General features: G+C 39.7%; 1 protein-coding gene across 1 annotated transcript in view; it reads right to left on the bottom strand.

Moving 5' to 3' along the window:
- Positions 1 to 14,001: 14,001 nt before the first annotated feature.
- The window catches only part of Prune2 (prune homolog 2 with BCH domain), a 177,258-nt gene continuing 169,780 nt past the window's right edge, over positions 14,002 to 21,479 (bottom strand). Inside the window, exons 19-20 of the mRNA XM_090329289.1 lie at positions 20,433 to 20,480; positions 14,002 to 17,219 (exon numbers count right to left, since the gene is read on the bottom strand). Of these exons, the coding sequence (XP_090185415.1) occupies positions 17,189 to 17,219; positions 20,433 to 20,480 (79 nt within the window). The 3' untranslated portion in view covers positions 14,002 to 17,188. The remainder of the gene's footprint in view (positions 17,220 to 20,432; positions 20,481 to 21,479) is intronic.

The following is a 21,479-nucleotide window of genomic DNA, read 5'->3' as shown; positions in this document are numbered from 1 at the left end:
CAATAGCGAGTATCACTGCTGCATTTGTCACCCTTTGTCCCTCCATTTCTGTGCTTTCCCTTCCACTTTTAAAGACATATAAACAAGCAGAACAAAAAGAAAAGAAAAGAAAAACAGTAAAAAAAAGAAAAAGATTAATTTCCTGGATTTCATGTAATTCATGCCTACAATCCCAGCTACTCAGGAGGAGGATCGAGGTTCAAAGTCAGCCTGGGTACAAAACTCCACGACACTTTTATTTCCAATGAACCACCAGAAAAACAGAAGTGTTGCTATGGCTCAAGTGGCAGAGAGCTTAGGGACAGCACCCAGGCCCAGAGTTCAAGTCCCCCAACAACCACCAACAACAAAATCATGTAATACTTCTTTTACTTGACCATTGTTTTATTATTGTCTAGAATAGATAGTACTGATAGCTTTCTCAGAAGGAGAAACCAAAGCCAAGAGAAGTGATGCATGTTTAGTGGACTAGCATAAAAGGAGCCACAGCTAGAGCAGCCCTTGTGCCACAAGAAATCATTTGGCTTGTATTCTACCTGCCTTAACTATCTAGTAAAAAGGAAATCTATTGCCTAAATACACTGGAAAAGGCTGCAGTTGAGCTGTAGAGTTGTCTCAGTTGACTTAACATTGTCAGGATGCTTCTTCTTCATTGCTTTTGTCTATTTTCATTTTTTGTCATGATTTTATGTTCCCTGGCTGATAGGATTTTGTCAGTAAGTTTAAATTTATAACCTTCCAGATTCTAAAGACTTTGGAGATGGGCTCATATTCACAAATCTCATTGTGTCTCTTGGGTTTGAGTTGTGCCACATCCATTTCATGTCTCTGAGGGAAGAATGCTCCTTTGGTTAGGTTTAGAATACAACCACATTTGAATAGATAAGTGTTGTTACAGGAATAACCTATCTGTCTGTGGGTCATATTGGAAAAAGGAAGTAATTTTTTTCTAGAAATGAATACAGTTGAGTAGTGATACAGAGGGTTTCCAGTAATAGAATGATATTTCCACGAAGCAGAGGCATGGCTCCAATGGTAGAGTACCAGCCATGACAGAAAAAAAATGAGCAAGAGCAATGGGCCTGAGAGCAAGCCCCAGTGCTGACACATATAAAAATAAATCAAGACTTAGTCTAAAAAACAAAACAAAACAAACAAACAAACAGAAACCCAAAGCAAAACAAAACAAAGAAACAGACAGTGGTGGCTCACACCTGTAATCCCAGCTCCTCAAGAGGTTAAGATCTAAAGACTGTGGCTCAAGGTCAGCCCAGGCAGAAAAGTCCGTGAGACCCTTACCTTCAACTAACCGTCAAACATCTAGAAGACGAGGTGTTGCTCAGGTGGTAGAGAATCAGTTTTGAGCAACAAAAGCCAAACGGCAGCGTAAGGCCCTGAGTTCAAGTTTCAGTACTGATACTCCACCATAAAAAGCAAATAATAGACAGCTGGGCACAGTTCCTCATGCCTGTAATCCTAGCTCCTCAGGAGGCTGAGATCTGAGGATAGAGGTTCAAAGCCAGCCCAGGTACTAAAGAACGTGAGATTCTTACCTACAATTAACCATCAGAAAACCAGAAGTGGGGCTGTGGTTCAAGGGGTAGGGCTTGAAGAGCTCAGGGACAATGCCCAGGCCCAGGGGTAGGGTGGTAGCCTTCAGCTGGAGTGCTCAGGGACAGCTCCCAAGCCCAGAGTTCAAGCCCCATGACCGCCAAAAAAATAAAATAAAATAAAAATGAAGAGGCAGAGAGAAGAGAGAAGAAAAAGAGAAAGAAGGAAGGAAGAAAAGAAAGAAAATAAGGAAGGAAGGAAAGAAGGAAGGGAAGAAAGGAAGAAAGAAAATAAATGATAAAGAAATGATAATCCCAGATACTAAAGAGCTGGGCTTCATGAAGGTTATACCTCATATCTCCCGTCTTTCCTTATATTTTTTATACCAGTCCTGGGACTTGAACTCAGTGCCTGAGCACTGACACTGAGCTTTTATGCTCAAGGCTTGTGCTTTATTACTTTGAGCCACAACTCCACCTCTCTCTCTCTCTTCCTCTCCTTCACCCTCTCCCTTTTCCTCCCTCCTTCTCCCTCTCCCTTTTCCTCTATCCCACTCCCTCTCCCTCTGTCTCTATCTGTCTCTGTCTGTCTGTCTCTCTCTCTCTCTGGTTAATTGGAGATATGAGTCTCAGGGAGCCAGGCGTCAGTGGCACATGCCTGTAATCATAGCTCCTCAGGAGGCTGAGATCTGAGAATCAGTGGTTCAAAGCTAGCTCAGGCACAAAAGTCTGTGAGACTCTTATCTCCAGCTAACTACCAGAAAACCGAATGTGGCACTGTGGCTCAAAGTGATAGAGCACTAGCCTTGAGCTGAAATATTCAGGGATAGAGCCCAGGTCGAGAGTTCAAGCCCACAACCAACAGGGAAAAAAAAGAGTCAGTCTCAGGGATTTTCTTGCCTAGGCTAGCTTTGAACTGTGATCCTTATATCTCAGTCTCCTGATTAGAAAGGATTACAGGTGTGAGCCACTACTGCTCAGCTGACCTCATCTTTTTTTATATGAAATCAAAATGGTCCAAAATAGCTTTTCTTTTATTAAAAGATTTTATTAACACTGATTTTTTACATCATATTTCAAATGTCAAGTTTAACAAACAAGTATTCAATAATGGAATTGCTAGAGAAGCTGGGCATGGTGGCTCAAGCCTGCAGTCCTAGCTATTCAGGAGGCTGAGATCTGAGGATCAAGGTTCAAAGCCATCCCAGGCACTAAAGAATGTGAGACTCTTATCTTCACTTAACCACTAGAAAATGGGAAGTGGGGCTGAAGCTCAAGGAGTAGGGTGGAAGCCTTGAGCTGAAGAGGTCAGGGACAGCACCCAGGCCCAGAGATCAAGCCCCATGACCTACCCCCCCCAAAAAAGAATGGACTCTCTGTATGCAATCACTGGTACATAAATTTAAGAACAAAATTAAAATTAAGCTGAGAGTTTGTATGTCACAGATACACATGGATCTATATAATACATCAGTATGTCTATAGAACATATATCCCATCATAGATTTATATGTCTATATAGTCATATTTATCCAAATTCATTTCAATGACCTTGAGTACCCTAGTATTACGTCAGGGCTCTTGCACGGTTTGGATCTAATATCCACATATCAAGGACACCATGCACCTTTTGTTCATTTGGTCTTGGTTTATCTCATTCAACATGATTTGCTCTGGTTTCATCCACTTCCCAGAGAATGCCATTATTTTATCTTGTCTGTTGGCTATGTAGAATTCCATTGTATATATACCGCATTTTTTGCATCCATTCATCTGCAGTAGGGCATCTGGATTGTTTCCATAGCCTGGCTATAATGAATAGTGCAGAGATGGAACATAGCTGAGCAGGTGTCCTTATCTATCCTGGGCTATGATGCTCAGGGTAGATGCCCCGGAGTGGTAGGGCAGGATTGTAGGGAAGGTCTATTTTTAGTTTTTTGAGGAACCTCCAAACTACCTTCCAGAGTTGTTGTACTAGTTTACATTCCCACCAGCAGTGCAATAGGGTTCTTTTTTCTCCACATTTCCACCAGTAATTATTGTTGTATGAGTTCAGAATATTGGCCATTCTGATTGGGGTAAAGTGGTATCTTATGATTGTTTTTATTTGCATTTCCTTTATGACCATGGATGAGCATTTTCTCATGTTTCTTTGCCATTCTTACTTCTTCCTCTGACAAGTCTCTCTTTAGCCCCCTTACCCATTTAGTGATTGGTTTGTTGAGTTTTGGAGGGGATTAGTTCTTGAGTACCCTGTAGATATTGGATATTAAGCATTTGTCTGATGTATTATTGGTAAATATCTCTTTCCAGTTGGTTGTCTGCCTTTATACTTTAGCAGCTATGTCTTTGTCTGTGCAGAAACTTTTTATTTTTAGGTAGTCCCATTTGTCGAGTCTCTCTCCAATCTGTTGTGACCCTGGGACTCTTCAAGAAGATTTTTCTCCTGTGCCTATGAGTTCCAGTGTCTCTCCTCTGTCATGTAACAGTTTTGGAGTTTCAGGTCTGATATTGAGATCTTTAATCCATTTTGAGTTAATATGCGTGAAGGATGACAAGCTAGGATCAATTTTTAGTGTTCTGCATGTGACTGCCCAGTTTTCCCATCGCCAATAATTGAAGAGGCTGTGTTTACTCCACTGTGTATCTCTGACTCCTTTACCGATATAAATTGATTATAGGTATGTGGTTTTATTTCCGGATCTTCTATTGATCTTCTGGTCTATTTTTGTGCCAATACCATGCTGTTGTTATGGCTCTATAGTAGAGTTTGAAGTCTATTATTGTAATACCACTTGCATTGTCTAGAATTGCTTTCTTTGTTCTAGGTCTTTTGTCATTCCATATAAACCTTTGGATTATGTCCTCTATTTCAGTAAAGAATGGCCTTGGAATTTTGATAGGGAGTGTAATTTTGGCAGTATGGCCATTTTCACATTGTTTATTCTCCCTGTCCATGAGCATGGGGTGTCTTTCCATTTCCTGGTATCCCCTTTGATTTCTTTCTTCAGTTTTTTATAGTTTCATCAAATAATTCCTTTACATCCTTGTTTAGGTTAATTCCTGTATATTTTATTCTTTGGGGGGGCTATTGCAAATGAGATTATTTTCTTGATTTCATCTTCTGTTTGTGTATTGTTGACCTACAGAAAGGCTACTGATTTTTGAAGGTTGATTTTGTATCCTGCCACTTTGCCAAAGTGGTTTATTAGCTTTAAGAGTTTGGGAATGGAATTTATTGGGTCATTCAGATATAATATCATGTCATTTGTGAATAGTGATAGTTTATGTTCTTCTTTGCCTTTGATCCCTTTGATATCCTTTTCTTGCCTTATTGCTCTGGCTAAGGATTCCAGCACTATAATGAAGAGAAGTGGAGAGAGTGGGCATCCCTGTCTAGTTCCTGATTTTAAGGTAACCAAATTAGCTTTCAATAATAACTTGAGGATGGAAAGCTCTTGAGTATATCATTGAGTTGTTCTTGCATACAACCACAGCCTAATTAGTTTTTTCTTGCCCTCTCCAATTTTGGGAACCAGAGTGAGACAGGGAGAGAAAGAACCCTGGAGTCTGGAATGCTGTGTTTGGCCATAAATCAAGCAAACACAACTGATTAAATGATAAATTTATTCTGTCCAGAGTTGTATACATGCACTAAGGAGCCAAGGGCCCATAGAAGCCTCTTGTACTCAAAACAAATAGACAAATAGAGCAACAAATGGAGCAGCTGAGTTGTCTATGTCAACTTTTCTTGATTCAGTTCTTATAGGCACAAGTACTTGGGAGGGAACACAGCGATATGATTAGCCAAAACTAATATAAACATTTTAAATTTTTTGAGATAATCTTTCATTGTATAACTAGGCTGGGTCGAACTTTCAATCCTCTATCCCCTGTCTCCCAAGGACTAAAATTATTGGTGTGCCCCAGAAGGCCTAGCCTCAATTTTCAACCTAATCATAGTGTCTTGCAAATATGTAAATTTAAAAAAGTTATTGCAACTAAAACTTAGTAAAACAAAATATAGTCAACTCACAAAAGAAAGCATATGCAATAGTTTTGAGAAAATGTAAACCAAGATATCAGTATCTTTTTCTCATGATCAGAATGGTCAAGATTTAAAAGCTTTTAGAAGTTTTGAGCAATAAAAGACAAATGAGAGGATCAGGCTCTGAGTTCAGGTTCCATAAGTAACACTTTCCCCCTATCTCCCCCTCCAAAAAGAGAGAGGGGGGGAGAAGAAGAAGAAGAAGAAGAAGAAGAAGAAGAAGAAGAAGAAGAAGAAGAAGAAGAAGAAGAAGAAGAAGAAGAAGAAGAAGAAGAAGAAGAAGAAGAGGAGGAGGAGGAGGAAAGAGGAGGAGGAGGAGGAGGAGGAGGAGGAGGAGGAGGAGGAGGAGGAGGAGGAGGAAAAGGAAGAAGAAGAAGAAGAAGAAGAAGAAGAAGAAGAAGAAGAAGAAGAAGAAGAAGAAGAAGAAAAAGGAGGAGGGAGGAGGGGGAGGAGGAGGAGAGAGAAAGAGAGAGAATGAAGGAAAGAAAGAAGGAACAAAAGAAAGAAGGAACAAAAGAAAGAGAGACAGAGAAAGAAAGAAAGAGAGAAAGAAAGAAAGAAAGAAAGAAAGAAAGAAAGAAAGAAAGAAAGAAAGAAAGGAACAGGAGAGAGAGAGAGAGAGAGAGAGAGAGAGAGAGAGAGAGAGAGAGAGAGAGAGAGAGAGAGAGAGAGAGAGAGAGAGAAAGGTCTTGTTAATGAGAAATGGCAAAATTTATGCCCAAAGTCTAGCCTACCTCTTTTTGACAGAGACTCAGCCTTAGCTTATAAAAAACAGACTTCTCAGCACAAATGAGTCTTAAACAAACATTAACCCAGTTTCTAACAGTTCAATAAGGTATCCCTCTGATGACCTCAAAATCTCTTAAAATTCCTGCTTAAGAAAACTCAGGATTGTCAAAAGAACCCACTGTTTATTCTAGCCAACACCTGACCAAGGCTCTCAGATCCCCCTCTCTTAGAGCATTTACTAAAAAAGAGTTTAGAGTTGGGAATCTTTTCTCATTCAGAGAGAATGTGAAATAGCCCTACAGTTTACTATAGCCTTGCATACTTGCAGGGAATCATCTGAAAGAGTTCTGAACATGGAAAGCTGTTCAGGGCACGTGATGTTGCTTGACATCTCTATAGATAGATGAAAGAGAGATGTGGTGCAGGGAGAAGGGAGAGACAGAAATACAAACTGGAAAGAATTTTTTTTCCCCAAAATGCTTTAACACACAATGTATAATTGAGTGATACTTTTTAACATTCTTTTTCTATACTTCTTGTTCTGTTTTGTCTTATTTAGTAAACATATATTCTTCCCATAAGCAGAGAAAAAAACAAAAAACCCATATCTATTTATTATTTGTTTGTTTGTTTATTGTGTTGGTCATGGGAATTAAACTCTGGGCCTACGCACTGTCCCTGAGCTCTTCAGCTCAAAGATAGTGTTCTACCTCTTGAGCCACAGCACCACATCCAGCTTTTTCTGCATATGTAGTACCAAGGAATCAAACCCAGGGCTTCACACATGCTAGGCAGGCACTCTACCCCTAGACCACGCTCCTGGCCCCTCATCGCTCACCTGGTCCAGCTCTGGGATTCTTGAGAAACACCAAGTTCTGATCAGATTCAGTGACCAAACTAAAGGAGGTTTCTTTCTTCTACTTCTCCATGTTTTTCAATTTTTTAAAAATGCATTCTGAATGACTGCTAATGATGACAAAGAGCCAATACAACACACAAATGTGCTTGTGCTCTTTCTAAGAAAAACACTGGCTAAGCAGAATGGAGATTTGGCAATTCTTTTTCATAGTCAGAAAACAATTTTAAGCATTAAATGAACAAATGCTTTTTATATTTAAAGTCAGTGGAAATCCCTTCTCTTTTGAATTTTATTGATTGAAAAACTATTTAGGAGGCTCAGAGGACTAAGCTTTTTAAACAAGGACTAATGGAATGGAAGTGACCTTTTCCAATAGATTGTTAAATAGAGTAGCTCCAAACGTTGGAGTTGCTATGGATTAAATTAACTCACTGTAAAGAGACATTGCTTCATAACTGAACTATCGCATAGAAATGAGTCAAATTGAGAATGAAAAGAAACTAACTTCCGATCTTCGGCTTTTATTAAAATGAACAAAAACTTTCTTTTTTCTTTTTTCTTTTTTTTTTTTTGATGCTGATCCTAGGGTTTGAACTCAGAGCCTGGGTTCTATCCCTGAGTTTCTCCCCACCCCCCAAAGCTAATGATCTCCCATTTGAGCCATAGTTCCACTTCTGGATTTTATGAAGCTAAATTGGAGGTAAGAGTCTCATGGACTTTGCTGCCTAAGCTAGTTTTGAACTGCAATCCTCAGAGCTCAGCCTGAGTGGTTAGGATTCTAAGAGTGAGCCCCCTGGTGCCTGACTAAAATGAGCAAAATTTTATTTTGACTTGATTCAACTTTAAGCTGGTTTTCCATCACTTTATTTACGAAAGAGTTTTGAGTAATGCATGTCCTGCCCTGAGACATTTTCTATGACCACCTAACTTGATGGTATCTTTCCTATCAGAGACAAGAGAATAAATTTTGAATACATGTTGCCTAATTGAATTACTACAGAAAATAAATATGAAGTTCAGAAGTAAGTATCCTAGACAGAAAAGAATTCTAATACCTATTGTTCAAAACATTTTTTTTTGTTCTGGTACTGGGGCTTAAAATGAGGGCCTTGATTTCTCATTTGACTTTTTCATTCAAGGCTACTTAAGCCACACCACCCTGTCTAGCTTTTTGCTGGTAAGAATCTCATAGGCTTTTCTACATAGGCTGCTTTGTAATCTTCAAATCTCAGCTTCCTGAATAGCTAAGATTACAGGTATGAGCCACCTGTACCCAGCAGGTTCAAAACTTCTTGAGAAAGAGATTGCTAGTATCTCTTAATGTTGGGCCATAAGGTTAGTTTCCATAAAGACTCTTCCTTGTTGTGGGTGGAGACCGTAAAGAAAGGATGAACAATGAGTATACAGCTTCTATTTATCTAGGGCAAAACACTAGTAAAACACCTTTCAGTGAAGCACTTTCAACATATGCAAGAGATTGGCTGGATAGGGCATAATATTATATATGGCATATGTTATAATAAAAACCATGCTGCTAGAAAGCATCCTTTTGTAGATTTGTCCATGAACCTGTGCCTACATTATTAACCTGAGGCATCTGAGTGCATCTACTCTTACATAATTGGAGGTAGGATGAGGAAGACATGGGGTAAGAAGCCCTATGAGATTGTTAAAGAAATGGAACTAGGTAAATGGAGAGGAATCTCTGTGGTTGGGAGAGAATGAGGAAAGGGGTGACACTGATCAATGTGCATTGTACTCACAAACTGATATGTTGAACTGAAACCCCTTTCACTACAGCAATAAAATACTAACCTGGCTGGCAAGGATATCTGTGATGTTGAGTTAGTACCAGAATTGGAAATTATGGTATTCATTCATGTGTTCCAACATACATAGCAGTAGGAATAACTATACATTTGAATGTGTGTGTGTGTGTCCTTGAAACAGTGACTACCAGTTAGCAAGGTGTACACCAAACACTTGGATCATGGCTTCCTGATCCATTCTCACGCAAAGAATCCAAAGCTTTGGAACGAGATGGAGGATTCCCGGGCTGGGGCAGGGGACAATACAGATGAAGTCTGGTAGAACATCTTGTACTAGAGAGTAAAGAATTGTCAAGAGAGTGATGAGAACTTAGATGGAAGGGACTCACATTAGGTAGACCATATTGAGGGTCAAAAATAACCCCATTAATAGATTAATAAAGTAGGATTCACAAGTTCACACTGATATAAATAAGAACATTAAAATTTCAGTGGGCTTATATACATGCACCTACAGTTCCTTCCTAAATTATAATTAATGATGCTTTCCACTTTCACAGTAGGACATTCTTGTAATCAAGGGCTTGAAATGAACCTCAGTAGAGTGCAACGAAACTCAACTCAGTTCCCAAATACGGTTGCTGTAGACCAGTAACTTGAATCCAACATTCAAATCCAAGCCAAGAAACATTTTGTGAATGAGCAAATTGAGCAACCTTCATAAATGTCAAGGTTACGTAACAGCTAACCAATCTCAACGATGGAAGGTAGCTAAAGAGACATGGCAGTTTATTGTGACTGGTGAATCAGGACTGGCCCCTTTTGCTCTGAAGACATGTATGGAGGTGAGAGGTCAGGCCTGATTGATACCTGAGTGCCCAGGCTAGTGCTTTTCTGGTTTTCATAGGTGAAGAGAATGTCTCTATAAGAAACACAGACTAGGGGCTGAGAGTTTGGCCTAGTGGTTAAAGTGCTTGCCTAGCATGCATGAAGACCCGGGTTCGATTCCTCGGTACCACATACATAGAAAAAAGCCGGAAGTGGTGCTGAGGCTCAAGTGGTAGAGCTCTAGCCTTGAGAAAGTCCAAGGACAGTGCTCAAGCCCTGAGCTCAAGCCCAGGACTGGTAAAAAAAAAAAAAAAAAAAAGAAACACAGACTAAATATTTGGAGGTAATGAAGTGTCTTGTAAACAGTCTCTACACAAGAATTTCAGAAGAAAATTCTTCTGTTAATGCAGTGTTTGTTTTTAGTCTTCTTGCTCTTCCTCCTCATTCTTCTTTTTGTGGTGGCTGGGGACTGAATTTAGAAATTCTTGTGTTAGGCAAGTGCTCTACTCCTGTTCTTGTATGTTTGACGTTGTTATCAAATAAAAACAACTTTAAGAAAAGACAGGCCAATTGAGCAGAGATAACAGATGAGGTCTATGAAAGAGCTACAGCAGAGTAACACTGGGAATGGAATCCTATGGATGCCTCAAGATTAAAGAAATGTGTCTTTGTGAGAGGGTGATAGGGAGAAAATGAGAAAAGGTGGCATTGGGAGGTGGATTTGGGAAATGTTTGGTAGATTAACAGAGAGAGGGCTGGGTGAGTAGGGATACAAAGAAGGGGAGGGAGGGAGAGGGAAAAAAACTAATATTCATTGATTGCTCTATGTTAGGTTATAGGCTGGACATTCAACTCTCATCTAAGCATTATGTAAATTGATGAGGTGAGAGTTTGATCCATATTTGGAACTCATGCAGAATAATGCATCTAGTAAAATAAGCAAGGTTCAGATTCTAATGTGTTAAGTCAAACACAATAAGATGGTAGAGGAAGGTGTCACTGGTTTAGAATATAATTCTTTTTTCTCCTAGGAATGCAGAGGGCAGAGACACTGAGTGAGAAATGATAGTTTGACAGAGGAATTGAACCCAAGAAATAAATAATGTGAGGGAAGGTGTTAATTGAAATTTTGAGGAGACAATAGACTAAAGCAAAGCAAAGCTAAATATGGAGAAACAGTTTCACTAAGAGATGAGAAGATACAGAAGAGGTCAATATGTCCCTGGTATTTCTACCCTATGTAATATATTGTCATTGAATTTGAGCTGAACCTAGGGACTTGCTCCTAATAATAGTACAGAGCACACTAGTATAGAACAAATACCACTTCTGTGATGTTACCAGGAAAATAATGTACCTTCTTTTTCTCATCTCTCTCCTCTCTCTTCCCTCTGATTTTAATAAAAGTTTTCATACTAGACACACTCACGTTAGGCAAACCACTAAAGTCCTCAGCCCAACAACCATTAATGAATTTGACATTTTGTCTTGTGAATGACCTTGACCTAGACTGTGACGACACTGTCAGAAGTTGAAGCCAGCTGAAGTGTGCCTGGCTTTTCTACCCCGTAGAAGCTGAGATAATACACAGGCATTGCTTCTGGCTGCTAAGTTGTGGCATGGAACAGAGTAGATCTTCATTCCATACCTGCAAATTCACTTACTCACTACAAGTTTTTTTACTCTCAATCAGTCTTTCATAGTCATATGGACAGGTATGGAGCAGTAAAAATGTGAGCCACTTGAGGTGCCAGCTCTGTTGATTTTGGACAGGGTGAGGCATGCCTTTTTGCTTTCCTTCTCACACTGTAAAGTGTAAACTGTGTTGTCTCACAGTTCATGTGTTTCTTTTGCAGTCCTATATTGTTTTGCTAGAGTTCACCTTTTAAAATGACCTCAAGCTTGGTCATAAAAAGTATCTTTAAAGGCAAGAAGGCTGCAAAGCCTCTTTCAGTTGCTGTGTGTGATCACCACATGTTCCACTGCTGGACCACGCTTCCAGCCTCTGTAATGCGTCTTCTGTGTAGAACATTTGTGTTCAGGCCAGGGTTATATTCAGGCTGTATCTCTTACACTGTTTCATAAGCCAGGTAATACATACATTTCTTTTTGGACAAGGCCATCCCTTCATTTTCTCTCAAGTAAAATGATTTTGTATGCTATTATTGGAACACACATGTACACACATACACACAAACCCAGAAACGTATACATATTCTAGGAAAACTAGCCTCCTTAGCAGTCTCCTTGCTCTGGAAAGCTACAGCTATGTGAGGATCAGCATGACAAAAGGCAACAGCTCCAGTCGAAGACTCCAGAGTATCCAGGAGGACATAACCTGGGCTAACTTCTAAAAAGCTACCATACCCTGATTCAGCCAACACAGTGAAAATGGAATGAGAGAAAGCCAGAAAGCCATGGAAGGGAACAGCCCTTGGGGGACACAATGCATCTTAACAAAGTTTTCCCATGCTCTAGGCTTTTGCAGTTGGAAAGATTAGTCTATCTTCATTTCAAGTTTAACCTGAAATCAAAGGATGGCCTTTGATTTTGAGTGTAAACTAAGCTCTCAATTCATCTTTCATCTCACACCTTATGGTTACTCTAATAAATGTGTCAAGTCCTTAAATCCACATGGGTTTTGCCTAATATGTAGTTTTGTTGTGCATGTGTATATGTGTTTGGAAGTTATGTAAATAGCACTGTGCTATAAATATTGACTTGGTTTGTATTTTTTTCAAGTCTACCCTATGATCTGAGTGTTACTCTATGAATGTGTAATTTGTTACTTCTCACAACTGTGTGGTAAACCACAGTGTATATCTATCACATTTCACCCAGCCTTGCCTTTAGTCCTGGACAATTATGCAGCCTCCACTTTCTATTTTAGCTGGGTAAATTACAGTACAACGAAACTAACTGTTCACTTTATTATGTAATATGCTTCATTTCACTACAAGTTCTCTCAGCTTTCTCTTTAAGCTTTCTCTTTCCCCTTTTCTTTCTTTTTGTCAGTCCTGAGGCTTGAACTCAGGGTTTGGTCACTGTCATTGAACTTTCTTGAATTCAGTGTGTGGGCACTGTCCTTGAACTTTCTCGGGGCTAGCACTCTACCACTTGAGCCACATACCACTTCCTGCTTTTTCTGTGTATGTGTTACTGAGGATTCAAACCCAGAGCTTTGTGCATACTAGGCAAGCACTCTACCACTAGGCTATGCTCTCAGCCCCTCTTCTTTTCCTCGAATACTATCAGTAGCTACCTGAGTTCTGTCAGGCCTAGATCAGGAGAACATCTGAGATCTTACTCTTTCTAAACATCTTTTTTTTATATGCATGTACTGGTCCTAGGGCTTGAACTCAAGGCCCGAATGCTGTCACTAAGACTTGTGGGGCTCAAGGCTGGTGCTATGCCACTTGAACCAGAGCTCCACTTTTAGCGTGTGTGTGTGTGTGTGTGTGTGTGTGTGTGTAATTCGATGTCAGAGTCTCATGGACTTCTCTGCTCTGTCTGGCTTTGAAATGTGATCTTCAGATCGCAGCCTTCTGAATAGCTAGGATTACAAGCATGAGTCACCAGCAACTGGCTCTAATGCAATTTCTTCTTTGGCTAGTCCAACAACTTTCCAGGAAGCAAAAGTAAATATCCGTTTAGGCTTTTCTTCTTTTTCTTTTAAGCCAGTGATGATTGTTGGCTCTATTGTTATACAAAAGTTTAAAAAGAAAACCCAGAAAAATACAACTGAGATGAAAATGACATGACATGGAACGTTTTTTTGTGTTGTTGCTCATTTGGTTTGGGGACTTTGGAGTGCACGTGGTGCTGGGACCTTGCTAGGACCTTGCTGGGGCTAATCATGTACTTTACCAGCAAGCTACATCTCCATCCCTCAATAAATGTTAATTTAAATGTAAATATATGCATGGACAGGCATGGGCAAATGGTAGCAAAAATGCTATGAGACATGAAGACATTTTTCAAAAAGAAATTGTTTACTTACAATGAAATAATAAACAATGCATTTTGAGTGCAAAGTGGATATATGAACTCTGAGATATATGAAAGGCAAAAAGGAAAGTAAAATCCAAATGACCTTAGGAAGGCCAAAATTTATGCAGTTCTCTAGTACAAAGTGTAAAGCTGGCCATGTCCAAATAAAAATGCTGTAAAGGGAAGTCACAGAAAGATTCTTGCTGACTCAAAGAAAACAAGCCGTAACACGTGGAATCCATTTTTATTGTTTAAGTATACAGAGAAGCTATATAGTTATTGTGTTATTACATATTTTTATATTTTGAATCCACACTATTTGAGGAGAATTTATTCACCGAAAGAGTCTAATAGATACTTTCATTCTGAGCAATCCAATACACAGTACAAAAAAATCTTTAACTATAAAAAAGATGAATTTGTGCACATTCTAATATTTCTAAGGAAGCAAACTGCTGAGGCATTTTGATGAATCAAGGTGGCAAACATAGTGCCATAACCGAATCATTCAAAATGATATCTTATCATAAAGGCCAGGGGTGATGACTTCCTGACACATCAAAGAGTATGTCTTAGATAGGAGCTCTAGAAAATATCTATGGCTTCCACAGGAACTCAAGGGTTTTCTTTCAGTTATTCCCCTATAATATTCTCACTCTTCAACAGTATCTTCTGGATTCTTGTTTTCTTCTCTTAAATCACGAGCTACTTGACGAGCTCGTTGTCTCTTTTTAAGTAAATCCAATACTTTTACTTCCAATACAATGACCCTTAGTTCCCCTTAACTACAAAAGCTACAGGAAAAGTGCAAAGCTGTTCCCAGAAGTCTGAACCAAAGCATGAATGCCTAAAATGCAAAAGCTAGATAGTTGAGTAATGTGAAAGTTTACATCTAGGGATTATTTCCTCAGGATTTGCCTAGGATTCTACTTATTCAGATGGAACTTACACAGTAGTTTTTGTCTAGCACGTGCAATGAAAAGTAATTTGTCGTTTAAAGATAATAAAACAGCAAATGCCTAATGCTATAGGAATGGTTTTGTAGCCCATAGAATAGCTCAAACAAAAATCATTGACTCCGTAATGTGGGAGAGCATATCACCTGAGTAGTCTTCCATAAAATACAGGTGGCTCAAGTTGAAAAGAGAATGTGAATGATGAAATTGTTGCCATGTCTGGTTCTTGTAGCAAGAGCCCTACACCAGTTTCCTTATTTCTCAGTTTGGCACCACTAAGTTGAATCCGAGGCTCCCTGCTACTTTGTAAATTCAACATGGCTAAAAGGATCATGTAATTCAGCTTTTCTCATGGGATGCCACTGTGTATTAAGGAGGTAAACAATCCAGAAGGTTGAGTAAGCCATACTTGAGTCAACTCTGCTTGCTGGGTAGGCATCATTTAGGATTCCAAAGGGGAAGATAGACTGGGAGAGATGGTAGGCCCTAGGGCCTTTCATACTAAGCCATGCTGAGAGGAAGATGATCCAAAGAAACACAAAAGTTCCATGAGTTCCTAAACTGGAAAAAATAAGAATAGGGCCAGGAGTTTGGCCTAGTGGTGGAGTGCTTGCCTAGCATGCACAGAGACCTGGGTTCGATTCCTTGGTACCACATACATAGAAAAAATGTTAGAAGTGGTGCTGAGGCTCAAGTGGTAGAGCTCTAGCCTTGAGAAAACCCAAGGACAAAGCTCAGGCCCTGAGCCCAAGCCTAGGACTGGAAAAAAAAAAAAAGTAACTGTGGAGGAAGCAGACCCATCACACTGTGTGAGCAGAGGTGGAAGGTGGGCTAGAAATAGACGTGAAGCAGATGGGATCACTTGTACAAAGATACCTACTTCAAAGAGACTGAGGACTCTAAGATGTCAGACAGTTCTTCCCCGAAAGTGGCCATGATGAGTTAGGATGTTCAGATATTCCAGATATACCAGCTTGTTTGCAACAGGTGACACTAAAGACTCGGAATGGGTCCTAGAGTATAGCAAGCCTCCCAATAACACCAGAAAATTGCTCAAGCAGAACTTACAGGACAGCTTCAAGTCTGAATCTGTCACCATGCCTGTATACCCTGACGACTCCTTGTCTTTCTCCACCAGCCATGCATTTAATTTCATTGCCTGAAGAACAAGTATTTTGTTTTGACAAAAAACAAAGTAGTTGGCAGCCTCACTTGTCCATTTTTTTAGAGAGACTACAATACAGAGACAGGGGCAGAGTGGAAAGGTGAATTCGATAGAACACAGGTCAATGACCTGTTAATGTTTTCGCTTTGTGACTGTGGGGTCTCTTGTTTCCTTAGCTGTACAATGTAAGGAGAAAATAGACATAGGCAGTATGAAAACAAATTTGTGTGGCTGTGTTACAACCACACACTATTTGTAGATACCACAATAGGAATGATCTGCTTGTGAATTTGAATTTTTAAGCTTGATCCTTGGTTTTGTGGTGATGCCCTAGATTTGGCCCAGTTTGCCAACTTTTTGCTAGAGCCCTCCCCCACCAAGATTAGAAATCACATTGGCATTTTAAAGAGCATATGAAAGCTAGAAAGGAACTATTTTAGAAAGTATAGCATATACTCAGATTCCATTTTAAAACTGTGATCACATGACCATTCTTTAAATGCACATGTGAGAGACATTACTAAATAATTGTTTTTTTTAGTAGGCTACCTTAGACTTGAGCCTTTGGCATTTAAAGTGTAACTTCATCAGCTTAGTTAGTGGCCACTAATGACCAAAAATATAACACTCCTCTTGAAATTTTTACAGTATAAAGACTGTCAACATCTGTCGGGGAAATGACTTAAGACATGGTAATTAAAGTAAAAATGGACATAGGTGAGGAATGCTTGACCATCTCTGAGAAATTAACTGAGTAGCCAAGAATAAAATGGGACAGTGATTGATGATTCATCTGATTGACAGCTGTTTTAAGTGGGTTTAACATTTTTTAAAAAGCAGAGCTATATAGGGATCAACTTTCTGGGAAGAGCCAAGCCCTGTGTACTATAAATCTAAACTGATTACCAAGGAGAAATTTGGCTAATCTATAGCAACAAATCCACTTCTATTTAACAGTAAATTTAAATGTTCTTAGTCATAAACATCAGTCTAGGGACCAAGTGTTACTGCACCAAAGGATAACAAAAATATTGGAATGGAAAGTCCTACTTCTTTGCTAAGGTTCAACTAAACTCTTTGAGGCACATAATTGGCAACATAGGAAAATATACACAATTCCATAACACATGTTAAGAGTAAACAATTTCTCTTCCTGTGTTTTCCCTAAGAAATTTAGAATGGCACCAGGAAGTACAAACTGGAGAAAAGAAATAGCCGTCTTCCCTCTCCCAAGTTAGATGGACGTCAGCCAATCCCAAATGAAAAATCAGCCTCTTCCTCCAGCCATTGCAGACTAGGGCTTCTCTTTCAGCTTCAGGTCAATGCTGTGAAGGGTGAGGAAGAGAGAGAGAGAGAGAGAGAGAGAGAGAAAGAGGGGGGGGGGGAGTTAGAGAGGCGGAGAGGTGGAGAGAGATACAGAAAGACCGAAGGAGGGGGGGAGAGATGAGCTCTGAGAAACATCCAGTAATATTTTAATGTTTTGCTTCTTTCTGAATAAGAACCATGCATGTGTTTTCCTACCAGAAAAATCATGTATCATGTCATCCTCCCCTAAATGCCAGCTTTTCTTTAAATATGGGATGGGTTTATTTTTACAAACTTGTTTCAGGAAGTGCGTGTGTGTGTGTGTGTGTGTGTGTGTGTGTGTGTGTGTCTGTGTGTGTCTGTGTGTGTCCTGGGACTTGAACTCAAGGCCTGGACTTGGTCCCTGAGCTTTTTTTTTTTGTAGGGAAGGTCAGTGATCTACCACTGGAGCCACAGCTCCACTTCTGGCCTCTTTTTTTTTTTTTAATGGTGGTTAGTTGGAGATAAGTATCACAGACTTTCTTGCCCAAGTTGGCTGTGAACCACAATCCACAGATCTTAGCCTCTTTAAGTAGCTGGGGATTGAAGACATGAGCTACCAGCACTTGGCTTTAATCTCTTCTTTTTCAAGTCAGGAGGACGAAGGGAGGCCAGGCCCTGAGTTCAAGCCCCATGATTACCACAGAATAAACAAACAAACAAACAAATAACCACCAAAACCCAGAGCTGGAGGCATGATTCATAACATAAATCTCCAGTTTAAAAGGTGGGAAGCTTTTAGTTCAAAACCCAGGACTAAAAAGGAAAATAAAATAAAACATTAAGCTGGGGACAGCAGCTTCTTAAAGGTGAGATTGGGAGGACTGTAGTTTGAGAAGATGTGTCAGGACTGACACATATTCCCTTTCATTCTTGGCCTGACTGAGGCCCTCAGAAGAGCTTTAGAAGAGTCTGTGGCAGATCGCAACTGACCAGTTCAGTCCTAGCTACAGAAGGGATAAAAAGCTTCCCCCCAAAATGTTTCCTTGCCCATCATAGCAATGTCCATAAAAACAAATAAAGCCCTTCATTTTTATACTAAAGAGAGCCCAAAGCCCAGGCTGGAAGTCAGGACAAAAAAAAAATCTTGCCTACTCTTACCTCTCATCTGTGATTTCATTGTCTTGGTTAGGCTGATAAAGGGTTAAGGAATGAGTATTTCTAAGAAGGGGGAAGTACCTTGAAACGTTTGTAGTATCCTCAGTTCCCCCATGCCCAGCTCTGGAATGTAGCCCAACAAGGAAACAAAGCTCTCCCCTCTTCCCAACCCAAATGACCTTTGACTCCCAGGAGGAACAGGCAGACAAGGTAGATAAAGGAGTGGGTAAGCCCAGAGATGTTACAGTAATAGGCCTTTCACAAACCTTAGCAACTGTAGGCCCTGTTAATTGTTCAAAAAGATACTGTTTTACTATGAGAGGATATATCATATCATGTTTGCAAAATTAGCTATTGTGGACTGAGGGGTTGAGATATGCTTGCTTTGCAGAGCTTCCTGTGGCAATTCCCTTCAAGCAATTGTCACCTTCATTTCTAGAGGTTGGGCAAGAATGACCTTCAGAAAAATAGCTGCATGAATTTAAAGATCCCCTTGCAATTTCTGCATCCTTTCCAGTTAGAAGTTAAAGCTGTTCCAAAACTTCCTTTGAGTTGCAAGATCAACAAGGCATCTGCAAAGACCTTACACTTGTGTCCCAGGAAACATGGCAATAGACAGATATGTCAATTTGATCTTCACCTCTCCTTAATTTCCAATACAAGGACAATGCTAAATTCTAGATCCAACTAGTCTCCTTGGTCCAGTTCTGTCTGAAAGTAAGTTAGTGACCAACTGTTTTCTTCCTGAAATGAACTTGGCCATTAATTCTGCTTTTCTAGATAACTTTTGTCCCTACTAAAGTGAGAAGTGGTATGACATTCCTGTACAGAGACCACCTCTTTCTCAAATAAGAACCATTGGCTCTTGATCTACATAACCAAGGTTTAAATACCTGGTAAGGTCCATATTTTTTTTTTTTGTTTGTCATAGGGCTTGAACTCTGGGTCTGGGTGCTATCCCTGAGCATTTCAGCTGAAGGCTAGTGTTCTACCACTTTGAGCCACAGCACAGCTTCTGGTTTTCTGGTAGTTAATTGGAGATAAGAGTCTGTGGACTTTTTTTTTTTTTTTTTTGCCAGTCCTGGGCTTGAGCTCAGGGCCTGAGCACTGTCCTTGGAATTTTCTCAAGGCTAGAGCTCTACCACTTGAGCCTCAGCACCATTTCCGGCTTTTTTCTATGCATGTGGTACCGAGGAATCGAACCCGGGTCTTCATGCATGCTGGGCAAGCACTTTAACCACTAGGCCAAACTCCCGGCCCCGAGTCTGTGGACTTTTGTGCTCGGCTGCCTTTGAACCATGATCCTCAGATCTCAGCCTCCTGAGTAGCTAGATTACAAGTATGAGCCACTGGTGCCCAGTTTGGTCCATTTTTACGTCTGTAAAACTACGGACTGATTAGATAATGTCTCTGTTCTTACTTATTTTATTTTTATACTTATGTTTATTTTTAATTTTACTATAAAGGTGATGTACAGAGACTTTCTTCTTTATTCATAAGCTTAATGTGAGGTTTAAAAATCAAGGTAGTGCATACGAGCTTCTTAGGTAAGATAAGGCATATGTTTAGAACGCCACGTGAGCTTGATACATAAGTTAAGGCATGTGTTAAGAACTCCATGCTCAAGCTACTTCTCTTTCTAAAAGGATGGGAATGATCCAATTAGATCATTCCTTGAGAGTTTTCAAAACAAGAATACCTCTCCCCTGTCCATTAGAATACGAAGGACACATGGCAGTTCAGCCTTCCTTAGTCCCAGCCCATGATGTCATTCAGAAAGTGGAGCTGCCCTCTTCCAGCCCTAATGTTCTCACATCTGACTTGATATATTATTTTCTCCTCATTTTTGGAATGGGAAAGAAAAGAAAACAACAACAACACAAGACACTTTGTAGAGGACTTGGTTGCCTCTGCTGGCCTTCATACACACGAGCGTATTAAGCTGGTATTATTTGCCCTTAAAGTTTCTAATTTCAGGAACAGAGCTCTCAAGTGCTGAACATCTACATCAGGTTTACTCAGTCTTTTTTCTTCCCCAGCTCAGCCACACAATGCTGCAGATAATCACAAAGTTATTAGAAATGGTAAATTCTTACTCCTTCTCCATAGAAGACATTTCTGGATCATTGTAAAGGCAGCTAGCTCTGAAGGCAAGGAAGAAACAGAAAATAGTCAACTTTGTTCCATTCTCTAAGTTCACACTCCTGGTTTGGGGGGCATTTGGCACTATTTAAAGAGTCTTTTAAAAAAAGTCTTCAAATCCACACCTGAACAGAGGACACAATTAATTGGTGATTCATTTTACTATACGTTTTGAAATACAGTCAATAATGCATGATTTTTGAACTATAATGGGAAGATTAAAAATTCTAATGTCTTCCAGTAATCTCTTCTCTTCTGGTCACCTGCAACTCTCTGACTCAAAGAACATCATACTGCAATTTTTTATTTGTACCCCAAATATTAAAATGTTTTATGCACATAGGAAAATCCTCCTCAAACTGCCTAATCTTGTCTACATATAAATATAATTAACTTTTGTGTCTCATAAGAGGGAGGATTTTCAAAGACACTAAAGGGGGAAAAAGTGCCAGTGTCAGTTCTGTCTATTGTAGAAAAATTAACAAGACACAACAGTCTATAAAGTTGTTCAGGTAATACCAGTACATCCTACTTAACACAAACCCAAACTGGGTAGGTTCAGGAAGGAAAATGTTACCATATCAGATAATGGAATAAAAGTTTCTGATGGTGGTTTGTGCTTCTGTCCTACAGTAATTGCTTATTGAGGTGTCATTTCCCTATTTGCAGGGAATAACAGGTTTGAGAGGAGAAAAATCTATTGTCCAAAAGCAAGATGGGGGGGGCTGGGAATTTGACCTAGTGGTAGAGTACTTGCCTAGCATGAACAAAGACCCGGGTTCAATTTCTCAGTACCACATACACAGAAAAAAGCCAGAAGTAGTGCTGTGGCTAAAGTGGTAGAGTTCTAGTCTTGAGAAAGCTCAAGGACAATTCTTAGGCCCTGAGTTCAAGCCCTAGGACTGGCAAAATAAAAAAAAGCAAGATGGTAATAATGAAAAGAAGACTTCTGATAGATTTGACTGGAAAATTATATTCTTTCTTGATCTTTCATTTTATAA

Source organism: Megascapheus bottae, chromosome 3, assembly GCF_031878675.1.
Source record: "Megascapheus bottae isolate mThoBot1 chromosome 3, mThoBot2.hap1, whole genome shotgun sequence".
NCBI classification, from domain to species: domain Eukaryota; kingdom Metazoa; phylum Chordata; class Mammalia; order Rodentia; family Geomyidae; genus Megascapheus; species Megascapheus bottae.
This window is presented reverse-complemented; position numbering and strand designations above follow the sequence as displayed.